General features: G+C 39.9%; 1 protein-coding gene across 4 annotated transcripts in view; it reads right to left on the minus strand.

The window, feature by feature from the left end:
- Positions 1 to 12280, minus strand: part of PLCB4 (phospholipase C beta 4) — a 90421-nt gene that overhangs the window by 45574 nt on the left and 32567 nt on the right. For 2 of the 4 annotated variants that reach the window (XM_009985044.2, XM_009985046.2), the window contains exons 12-21: positions 12044 to 12137; positions 11315 to 11394; positions 10782 to 10866; positions 8138 to 8228; positions 7136 to 7231; positions 6114 to 6214; positions 4361 to 4396; positions 1582 to 1723; positions 864 to 948; positions 524 to 648 (exon numbers count right to left, since the gene is read on the minus strand). In XM_009985044.2, coding sequence (XP_009983346.2) covers positions 524 to 648; positions 864 to 948; positions 1582 to 1723; positions 4361 to 4396; positions 6114 to 6214; positions 7136 to 7231; positions 8138 to 8228; positions 10782 to 10866; positions 11315 to 11394; positions 12044 to 12137 — 935 coding nt within the window. The remainder of the gene's footprint in view (positions 1 to 523; positions 649 to 863; positions 949 to 1581; positions 1724 to 4360; positions 4397 to 6113; positions 6215 to 7135; positions 7232 to 8137; positions 8229 to 10781; positions 10867 to 11314; positions 11395 to 12043; positions 12138 to 12280) is intronic. The other 2 variants (XM_009985047.2, XM_009985045.2) reach the window with 1 other exon arrangement.

The following is a 12280-nucleotide window of genomic DNA, read 5'->3' on the forward strand; positions in this document are numbered from 1 at the left end:
TACATCTCCTCTCAGCTTATGCTCCGGAGAGTCATTTACATTCCCTGGCATCATTCTCTAAGCTGGGATCTCAGACACCATTCTCTGATGCTGATCACAACTCTTTAACACTTCACAATAACTGGTCTAGAAATGCATTTGGCACATAGTCATTACTTTTTACCATCTTAATTTGTACACTCCTTCATCTTTACTTTGGAGACACGCACCCAACTGTGCCAAAGCTGTGTTTTGTGAAAACAGTGATTTCCCTGTAATTAATACATTTTATTAATAAGCCATTATCATTTATGTGAGAAGTTACAGTACTCTTATTTTTCCATGAAATGGGTCTGATTTTTCCTTCCATGTATGGCTTTTTTATTGCTCCTTTTCTTACGCTTCCGTAATTCCACCCCACCGTATTATTTAGCCATATGTCTGTTTCCTCAAAAAATGCCAGAAGCAAATCCAAGGCATCTGTTTGAGAGTTACTGCCCAAGCCATTCTTCAGGATTGAGGTTCACTGGTCGTTGCTGCCTACCTGGGGTCTGATAGTTCAGTGAGACCATCTGGCAACCAGCGTTCCAGAAAATTTGAGGCATGTAATTACTGGAATCCACTCGGCCTCCCTTTGGGTATATCCGACTCATTTGTCGTTTATTATAACTGTAGAATTAATCAAGGAAAATGAAATAAAAGCATCATAGAAATGTATGGTCATATCGTGGTACCTTCAATATTTTTTAAATTCATCTTACTATTTCTCATCCTATGAGCTACTTTCCCTTTTCCTTTATAGATGCAGAACACTGAATCTAGAACGGCACACTTCTTTATTTGTAGCACTAGCAGAGAAGTGGTATGAGGAGGTGAAAGGATACTTCACAAACTCAATGGCATGGGTCTTCAAATACCCTAGTCCGACTGATTCATTGAAAGAGGACATATTATGATGAATATTACGTTCTAGAAAGAAAAGACAAGACATTTTAAAACACTTCTGTAATGGCAAATCAAAATGCAAAATCATGCACTATACTTAATAGCAGGATATAGCAAATGCTGGTCTGTTTCTCCATTATCTGTCACTTGTAGAATCAATTTATACTGAAGAGAAATGTAATATTTCTGACTTGCCTTTTTCTTTCACTTCCTGGGAAATCAACAAAACTTTCATTTTTTGTTTAGGACAAAATTGTTATTCAGAGCCTGTGCTGTGTGGCTAGATAAGGCAAAACAACATGATAAATGGTCTAGTGTGCAATATGAAAGTGTCAGCTAACTGCTGACCACTGTGACAACCACGCTCACCTTACTTTACAGAAAGATGAATTAAAAAAAGCAGTTTAGTTGGAAAGGCCTAGAGAATATAATCGACCTCAACGGCTTCATATTCTCCCAGTAATTTAGTGACTCCATGTGGATGACCAATGGAACAACATGCTAACTTTACATTCAAGGAAACAGAGATCTAAAAATATACTGATGACAGTCATTAAACTCAAAGTCTTACACCATTTCTAAACTCAGAAAATGTAGAGATTAAAAAACTACCTAGAGTAAGTAAATACTTTTATTTCATTCAACCTTTTATGTTACCTTCTGCTACATCGAAACCTTGAAATTTTACAGGTTGAGCATAGTTGACCATTGTTGATAAATATGGATGTATATTGGTTGTGGCACCTACATATTTGTAAGATGCCATCCACGCTTGTTCATCTTCAACAGTTACTAAACCCTGAAAACATATTAAAAAGAATAATCACTATTTGTGTATTCAAACACTATTGTTGGAGTTTTCAAATGTGATACAAAATTAGACCCGAATCTGCAGAAAGTTAAAGAAAGTGCAAATTAATACAAGAAAAGTGGAAGTTTAATGTCACAAATTAAGATTTATTTTCTTACTGCTATATGCACCAAACACTCTCAATGTTACAGAATGCATGCAAGAAAACTGATGATAGAAAAGCTCCTAAGCAGCGGGTAAATATTACATGATGTTAGTAGGATAACTTGGGGATAAAAGAGAAATATTACAACAGACTGAATAATGGTGGGAGATAATGATCTACCTTTGCCAAATAAATTCCTAAGAATTGTGGTTTAATATCCCTTTTCTGACAGCAACTGTGGTGGGGCAATGCACAGTGGGTACTGAGTAGAACTTTCTCCACATCAAAACACAAATAGGTTCAATTGCTAATCTTTACTAATAAAAGCAGACCAAAATATAGGAATTACAACCTTTATTGGAGAAACAGATGTCACAAGACCAACAAGAGACACAGTACAAAGCTCATATTCATAGCCACTTAAACTGATAAAAATCTGAATCCATCATTCACACAAAGCTGCACTGTATTTATAACAGAACTTCAAAAGTTTTCTACAAGTATCTCATCTGCTAGAAACCCACAATAGGAAGCACTTCTCACGTGGATCTACCTGTCCAACTTTTTCCTTCTCTAAACCAGTTTGAAACACATTCTTTTCACTCAAAGAAAGGAAAGAAAAAAAAAGATCTCTGTCAATCTAAGCAAACTCTGCAAGGCTTACTGTTCTGGCTTTTCCCCCACCCAAACATTTTTCTTGTTCGCCTACCAGTGAACCAGCTACCAAAAAATCTAACCTAATGTAGGCTGGTGGTGAACTTCTGCAAGGAAGTACTGAGTATACTCAAAAATTCTTACGGTGCAGTTTTTATTTTCAGAATGCAACTCATGTTTGTCAGAAAGTTCTCCTTCATTACGTACCATGAAAGAGTCAATAACAGGAAGCACTGCAAAGCCCCTTCTCGTAGAAGAATGTTGTTCACAAAACGTACATTACTGCAACTCATTTACTCAGGAGATGGCAGAGGGAAGGAAACATGAAACTACTTCCCAGTATTATGGGCACGTACCTCTACCTGCCATATAGTGTGGACACATTTCAAAACATGAATTCCATGTGAAGTGAAACAATCTATGCCTTGATCTGATAAGACAGTTACAGTCACAAGGAACATCATTTTCCGACTGCATAGAATAGCTGAGTTACCAGAATGAATCCATATACATATTATTTTATGTACATTTCAGCAGAATTAAACTTCCAGTGGCCCATGAAATCAAACTGATATCGTATTTTAACACTGATCACCAGGGCTCAATCCAACTGCTTTTCAGGAGTCCACATATTGAGAGTTCACAGATCTGTCCCCTAAATATGCCAAATAGTATATCCCTTTAGTAGTAGAATAGATGCATTTTTTTGTTACTAAGGCAATATTTGTTAATAGACTTTAGATAAAATTCAGGCCAAATTTGGAACTAGTCCTTTTCAGTGTCTTCATTTCTGGAAGGCCAGTAATTGAGGAAGAACTGACCACCCATCTTCTAAAATCCAGGATCCTTCAATGTGCGTCCTCCTGATTGCTCAGCATTGCTACTTATATTTTACTGTCTTGTTCCATAAATGTCTAAGTAATGAATCACAGTGAAAACGAAGTCAGAGGAGATTATGCATGCCTTAGTGCCAAGGCAATAGTATGCTGCAGACTACAGCTGTATGACTGCACTACTGACGCACTAGCTCTAAGACAATGTTCTAAGACAATTTACTGGTCATTGATTTTATCTTATTTACTTGTAGACCCACTTTTTTTTTCAGTGTTCATAACTTTAAAACTATGAATTAGAAAAGGTAAGGACGGAATGTTTCCTAAAGCCTACGGAAACAAAGGAATGGTTACAACGGCACATGACCCTTTTAGGGGCTAGAGAAAACAATAGGGGAAAGTTGATCTCTCTACATTATTCACACCTTCTCACTCCTCAAGAAAAGAAGCAGAACCCACTTAGAAAACAACACAGACTGAAATAAAGCGTGGTTAGGAACGGGAGCAGATTTAATGAGAGAAGAGAAAAAGGAGAGTGGAAGGAGGTGGGAATAGTCTTACAGAGGGGATTCCTGGGAGAAGATAAATGCAGAAGTCCCAAGGGAAAGCAAAAGGAAGAAAAAGAGAGAGGGAAACAAAGTGCAGTCAAGGTAAGGGAAGAGGAAAGTAAAGAAGCAGGGATGATACATCTCAAAGCCATTTAAAGAACTGCTGTTTCCCACGACATTTGAGACTGAGATCAGACACTTCTAAGCAGGCAAAAGTCATGCACTCCTGTCTGTCCTCAAATCTTCTGGCAGCCCTAACCCCAGTATAAAAGCACAGCAGCAGAAGTCCTAGAGGACAAAAGGAGGTAGGAGTCTCTTTCAGAACTACTTTGTAGGTGCAGTGAAACTGAGCATAAAATTGTTAAATCACTACAAATGCACGGTAAGTAATATGTATGTTATATATAAAGCAATAAAACAAACTACATAACATCCTATGTGTCACCTTTTTATTGTTTTCTTGCTCAGAATCTTCAACAGCCTAAGGGAAAAAAATATATATACATTATCCAAAGAAAAAGCAATAGGAAACACTCACAGTAAGGTAAAAAAAAATCCTCAAAAAGTTAATGCATTAGGCAAAAAGTATATCCTTTTCCACCTTCCTGTGTGGCTCATCTGTCCCATACAATTGCAAAAATCTGTGGTTTCTTTCAAATTTGGGTACATAAGATATGAAATTCAACAGCTGGCTTGCAATAGGAATAGGAGGGAGGATGTCAAATGGTTAAGCCCAAACCAGTGCTATCACTAGCTGCTGGGGACAGCAAGTTTCAGAGAAGAATGAAAGAATGACACACCCAGACAACACAAAAGATCATCTGATTTGGATATCCAAACCGTCCAAGCTCTGAGAACTTAAGGGTTAAGACTGCTGTAAACAGTGCTTTAAATGTCCACATTTGGAAAAGGTCTATCTCAAGATGTTATGTGCAATGAGACAGTCTGCTGACAGTCTTCAATTACAAGCTGCCACTACTGAGAATCTTTGACAGATAAATATTGACTTGGCACTGAATGTACATTCCTAAAGAATAAAGATCAAGTCACTGATCAGCAAAGAAGCAGAGAAGTTACCCAAGGGCATATGCTGAGGATGAGTGACTAATCTGGAAAAAAAACCCAACAAACCCAAACCCCAAAACACTCATGTCGTTAAGGACCAGCTGACTTAGTAAGTGAAACCAGCCCTAGAGCAAAGAAGGTAAATGATACTTCAGTGGGAGGATTCATAAAAGTCCTGAAGAAGCATAGATGTTGACTTGAAGAGATACCAAGAAGGCAGGTCTGATGCCTTGGTGATACTGCTAGAGACATACTGGCAAGGGCAATCCGTGCTATGAAAGATTTTCCATACCTATACTTCTATCTGGAGTAAGATCCAAATGGAGTCAGGCAGGAGACAAGAAGTGGTCAAAATACTTGAGTGACAGAGGAGCATGATATGATAAGGTACGTTAGTGCTCACATGTGGGTTTTTTTTTCTGTACCAAGCAGCAATAACGCCTTCAGCGCCAGAGCAGGATTAGTTCTGAATTCCAATATTCTGTATCTAATTACTGCCAAGTAATATTGAATTTACTGAGCAGACTGATAAACTGTACTAAATCAGGTATGAGTGGAACAGTGGGGACTCTTACGCTCTCTGCCAGCTGGCTCACTGGTATAGCCCCACTGCCATACCACCCCACTGGGGAACGATTGTCCTATTTTGCCTTCATCACTGTAGGTTAAAGGGAAAATCTACCCTAAGAGTTAACAATAAAAAATGACCCAAAGAATCCCTGTAATGAAGACACGGATGCAGCCTTGCAAAAAAACCCAAACCACTGTTGAGCGAGGAAGCTGATATTCCACCTCATATTAGGGCTCTGCAACTGAGATGCAAAGTAAAATATCAGAGGCAGGAGCAGGAAGCTGCTTGCTGCCTTTAATTAGTATTTTTGATCAAACCCTCTACTTGTATACTTTTTCCCTACATACTGATTCTGTTTCCTCAGTAAGTCTACCTGAACAAGCAGAGAGTATTTTGGGCTACAAAATTTTGTCTTCTCATGAACCTAAAGGTTAGGAATTTGGTGAAGATCTCAGCCTTTACTCTTCTAACAACACTCGTGTGATGCTTCTACAGAACAGTGTTTTTTACACCCACCTCCACGGAAAGCTTCCAAAGAAACATATATATGAAGCAATCCCACCTTTTTGACACTGATGGCAACAGCTTCTTTTTGGCTGTAATCATCTACAGTAAGGTCACTTCCAAATTTGTACTCTGGATGAGCTTCTTCTTCTTGGTCAGCTGCACAGAAAAGAAACAGGATGAGCACAACAAACACAGCAACCACTGGATTTGTGTCAGACATGAAACCAATGACAGTTGAATATATAGGTTTGGTTTTGGCATTTTTTGAAAAACAAAATAAAATCCAGGGTATTAGATTTCCAAATATTAGTAGTAAATTATAGCTAAGGCCTGAGATTCTTACAGCTTAGACATGGTTAGTAAGAGAAATTTTATTTACTATATTTTTTAGGAAATCAGTAATTTGCTTAGCAAAAGCATAAAACCAATCTGATAGGCTTGGGGAAATAACAAGAAATGAAGACAGGGTTCTTTATTTAAAGATGTAAAAAGTAGCTCGTGTCCAGGCCTCTCATGGGCATTATTAGAGTTTCCTGATGTCACCCTACTATGGGGAATCATTTTCATTTGCTTTTAAGGTGATTTTCTGTAGAATTTTGTGTACTCAAATAAGCTAAAAAGGCCTCTTACGAACACAAATCCTTATAAAGTATAAAGCAATAATCCAATCTGATGTTGACACAAGTGTTAAAACCAGTGGCAAAATATGGTTTCAAAGCAAAGATCACAGCCTCTCAGGCTCTCTCACAAACACACATATACATACACTGAAAATCTGACTTGGTTTCTGCTCCAGTATGACTTCTGAACAGTAAGTGGAAGTTAAAATTACCACTAAGACCACCAACTGAGCTTACATTCCTACCACAGACTGTCACAGAACCAGGAGCCACTGTGGTATGTATCTGAGATGAGATGGTAAGGCTGGAGATCTGTATAAATGGTCCTGCACTGAGCTCAGACTTACTGCTGCTGCCACTGGCATGTGGATAACGTGCATACTAGCTGCTCATGCCAGCCACAGCTACTGATTTACCATAGGCAATGTTTGAGAGCCCTTCTCTATGAAATCCTCACCACTTTCTATTTCTTCTTCATTATCATCCTCTAGGATATTTACAGGAGCAGCAGTTTCCCCAGCCTCCATCATCTTTTTCAGAGCATCAAGCTGTTCTGTTAATCAGAAAAATAAAAATATATTAGTCATGACATGAACAGTTTGTAGCACAAAGGAATACATGAGAACAATCATAAATGATACTCTGATCGCGAGAGCTACTTTCATTTAATGGGTTCTCTAAGTTTTGAGTTAGCAATAAAATTTTACAGAGCAAGAGCATCATTAGACATTCACTGTTAGATCTGAAAACTGACCAGCAAGGGCTGTATCCAAAGCTCACTGAAGTTAAGAAATACACTTCCATAGACTTCAAAGTTTTTTGGAACAAGCATATTACTTCTTCAAAGAGTAAGTAGACAGCTATGTCTTTGGTGCTCGATCTACGCAAGTGAAGGCAAAGTGCTTGGATTTTCGATTGTATTCCCACGTCCATTTCGGTTAGACAGTAGGAACACAATCATGTATGACTGAAGTCAGTGGAAGGTCTGCCCGCTTATCTTGGAATGGAGAAGGACCAGGGTTTATCCTACAGCCATACTGGAAACTAATATAGCAACATTATTATTACTGAAAGAAGATAAATATCAGAACTGGCAACAATAGCAAGAGCAGCAATTTGAAATTCCATTTCATTTTATGCTTATCCTAGAAAAACACAGCAATGCAAACATACCACTGCAGGCAGAATTTACAAGAGATTCTATCTGCCTGATATTTTAGCTCAACCAGCCAGCTGATAAAAGTCCCAGGATTACACTTCTAGGTCTATCTATGCCTATGCTACATGCTGATATCAAGGCCCAGACTCTGGCACTCAAATGAAACACAAGGCCAAACAAAGCTTCATTTACGTATAATTCATATTCTTTCAACACTAAAGCACAAGAAATTTGGAAACTTGAATAAATAAAGTCTATTTGCATCTGTCTGGACTTTAATACTTGACAAGCTTTACTTACTTTTTTCTACTTCAGGTTTCAGCCTTTTATTCTTGATGAGAATCTTTCTTCTGAGGTCATTAGGAGAAGGTAAGGCTTTACCTGGATCAAGCTGTAAAATAATTTAAAGAAAAGTTTTAATAATAGCTATTTGGCCTCTCTGTATCCCTGTTTGGGATTTTGACTTTAGGACAGCAATGATAAGAGGCAGTGAACAAGCAGTGCCACCTCAGGCACAACCCTGGGAGGTGGTGTGACTGCAGTTACATTCTCCCCTCTGCTTCTTCCCTATCCCATGTGAAAGCTGTACTCAGATCAGCACACTGGCCTCCAGCCTATGCCATCCTCAGCTGTACTCGTCAAAACATCTCTCCCTCTCCTCTGCCTAGCAGTGGGCATGGATGTGACCAGTCACTCTTCATCAGAGGACTTTCTCCTTTCCCTCTCTCCCTGTGGTTCACACACAGTCCAAGTCACAGTTTAGCCCATTACCATTTGATCTCTAAATAAGTCACCTTTTATGGTCCCTCAAGCCGTAACAATGCAAGTTACAGCTTGAGGCAGCACACACATACTTACAGAGTAGAAATGGGCTGGCACTGGTGAATGGAAAACTACCCAGTCCTTACCTAGGTAATGAGGACTATTTCTGCCAGTAGGGCTACAGGGTCACATCTTCAGTACTTGTGAAAGGCAAATGGCAAGTTTCACATACACAAGGAAGTACTACTAAAAGGTTTGTTCCAGTTTGGGGAAGGAGAGAAAATATTATTGAGAAAGAAGTACAAAATCCTCCGATTCAAGCCCCATCAAAACTTTGAGGCTAAGAAACAGAGATTTGGATACAGTAATTAGAACCCTCTCCACCTCAGGCTTGCTAAGAATACTATGCAGGGAGCTGCTGGTATAGCGGACTGTGGTTTCCAGTGAACCATAAGTGATACAGGAGTAGAATATATTTCCAGGACTAGTAAAAATTCTTAGAAGAAACATTCAGACACTTTTATCCTTAAATCCAACTCTGAGCTACAGAGAAGCAGCATTCTAGATGAGGAAACAAAAGAACAAAGCACCATAACTTGAAACCAAATAAAAGCAGCAGAGGTGACACATAACAACCCAGCAAAAAAAACTCAAATCAACCAACCCAACGTCACAAGAATGGGTGCGAACCTCCTTGCAGGAGGGTAACGATTATCTACAACCAGCAGGCTAGCTCAGTCAAGAAGGTCATGTTGGATGAAGAGAAAACACAATTTTTCCTGAGAGCGCTTGGGTTGTAATTCCACTAGATGTCAGTGCCGCAGAGCTCATTTATCCCCAGGCTTCCAGGACGCCAGTCTGCATCCTCAAAAGCAAGGATATAGTTGGATGCCCATTGGGACAAATATTTGCTTTTACTTAAAAACGAATCTGCTTCAGCCAGCGCCACGTCTCTCCCAAGTATGCCCTCCTCAGTCAACTGGTCGAGGTACCAGAAGCCAAGCGCTTGTCAAACACGTTCCAAGCTCTTCCTGCTGTCTCTGCACCATGTGCTTTGTGAGCAGCTGGGGACTGAATTCACCCATGAGAAGGAATGGAGACAAAATGCAGAAGGCTCAGCAGTGCTGAGCACAGGCAGCTGAGACTAAACACTGGGCCCTCAGGTAGCAGCATGGCAGCCTTTGGCCAGTTCTATTTTACACTTCCCTGAAAGCTGCTGGAAGCTGTCATTTGCGAGGAATGTGGCAAGGTGCTACATACATTTCAGGGGAACACTACAGATTTAGATCTCTGGGACGCAATTTCAGGGCAACAACCTGAATTCACCAAGCCTTGTGCATTACTGTCCCTGCAACACGCAAGGAAAGCTAAGAAAATCACAGCTCTAGAGATGATAACGCCAGGAGCCTCCTTTGCTAGGCTCACATGGACAGGAGCTGAAAGGTAAGGCAGGGTCCTCTTTGCCATGGTCCCCCACAGCACTGAAGACCATCCACAGATTTTAGATGGCTGCTGGCAGACAGTGAGCATGTTGCTCAGGAGAGTAAGGGAGGCCTGAAGGAGCAGCTGCAAGCACTGGGTAACGAGCTATTGAATTCTCAAATATTGCGTTTGTGAAGGAGTGTCTGTTGTTATCTCCTGCCATGCAGGAGAGTGAAGTGCATGCAGATTACAGTGCACTTGATTGTCCACATGAGACTGCAGGGAACTCTTCGTGCTTAATTTAATTCTTAATGCAGTAGTGGGGGCCACCTAGACTGCAGGACCTGATCTGGAGCATGAAGCATGCAAAGTGCAGCTGAAAGAAGAGGTTTCCTCAGCTGAGACCATGCAATTTATAATTAATTGGTTTTCAACAGTGACTGGCAATTTCAGAGTTATGTATGACCTCCAAATACAATGTATGTGGTGTATTTTATGTAGGTGCTGATATTACATCACACATCAAGGGGATGGATCTCCCCAGGCTGCTGGCCAGAGCCCTGTACAGAAGAGATTAAACAAACCAGATAAGGACAAGTTTGTACCAAAAAGTGTAGACAACCAAAATCACTAGCCATTTTTGAAAGCACAGGACTGGCAGTGAACAGCACTATAGGTGATATGATCCCAGTTTATCATCTCTATTACATACAGCTAACATAAAAAAAAAAAAAAAAAATACTGGCAGAATATAACATACTGGATGTGTTTCTAGAGGCTGCTTCAACAGGAGATCTCCAAAAAGATCTTCACAGTATTTTGACATCTTGTACTGTTGATATTTGCTGGAAAAGATGATGTTGGTTAATTTTTAAATATAAAAAAATAAATCACTATTACTCAGCAAAACAGAATAATACTAAGTAATGTAGACATCCAAAATTATATACTGCCCACTTGCTCTCAACTGAGAAGTATTACTTTCCTGTAATTAAACTGTCAATAAAAGTCCATTATCTGACACAGATGAATTTAATAAGCCCCAAAAAGTAGATTAACTGAAACCCACACAACTAATGGAACATTCAAATATATTTCACACATTCACCACAGTTAAAAATATTGCCATTATTAAGCTAGATAAAGATTGACTAGTAAAGTACAGTCTTTTCCAAGTGACATTCAGTATCCCTGCATATCCCTACACGGTTTTCAAGTACGCTCAAATTATAAGCTGTAGCATCTCTTTCACATATTACACTATTAAAAACAAAAATAAAGGGCACTATATACCTGCAGTGATTTTCAAACGAAAGAATGACAGGATACTCTGATGTAACAAATGCTGTTTCCTTAATGGCCTGAATTACATCCTTTAAAATGCAATAATAGGATTCAAATTAGAACAGATCAAATTATAATCATAATGAAAGAGATTTTTTTGTTCTCCACCCCTCTTTGAGAAACACAGAGCTGAGTCTCAAATGTGCCAAGTGAAGCCAGAACTAGAACAAACTGTATGCTCATTCTTCTCCGTTCCCCTGCAACAGCCTGGACTCAGCACCCAACCCTGCACCTGCAACAGTGGTGGCAGCTTCGCCCAGAACACATCAGCGCTACCCTGGATCTGCTGCTGTCTTCTCTTGCCAGGGAGGAGTTCTACTCCCACAATAAACCCTGCATCTTCAGGCACTTTCCACAGCTGAGGAACTTCTTAGACAATGGAGAAGATATCTATTCTGTGGTGCAAAGAGCCACAGGATGTGAAAACATGAGGCAAAAGAAGTAATCCTGCTTCCTGCAGATTCTGTGGAAAGGCAGACATGACACAGGGGCATACGAGGCGAGTTGGAAATGAGCTCTAAGGTCTGGGAATAAGAAACCATAGCTGTGCCTTTTGTTAAGTCTGTTACAAGGGAGCAGTGCCTGGGTGCTGAGGAAGGGAGGGTGACCTGCATGGATTCTTTCTTGTCCGGAGGTTCTACTGGGGCTTCCTGCCAGGTGTAGAGGTCAGGCATTTACCTTGAAAAGAATATCTGTACACATTGCTTTTCCGTGTGTTATTATTGGTTCTTGATCTTCACCTTTGCCATCCCAACAGTCCAACTCAACACACCTAAAGACCCAAGAAAACCGATGTCAGCTTCCTCAGTGTTTCAGTACAGATGAGCTGCTGGGAACACGTTCTGAGCAGGGCTGTTCAGAGGAGTAAGTTACAAAGCAGTTTGGGGCATTACACAATTCCTTTTAAACGGCACA

The sequence above is a fragment of the Tauraco erythrolophus genome, chromosome 2 (genome assembly GCF_009769465.1).
Source record: "Tauraco erythrolophus isolate bTauEry1 chromosome 2, bTauEry1.pri, whole genome shotgun sequence".
Lineage (NCBI taxonomy): Eukaryota > Metazoa > Chordata > Aves > Musophagiformes > Musophagidae > Tauraco > Tauraco erythrolophus.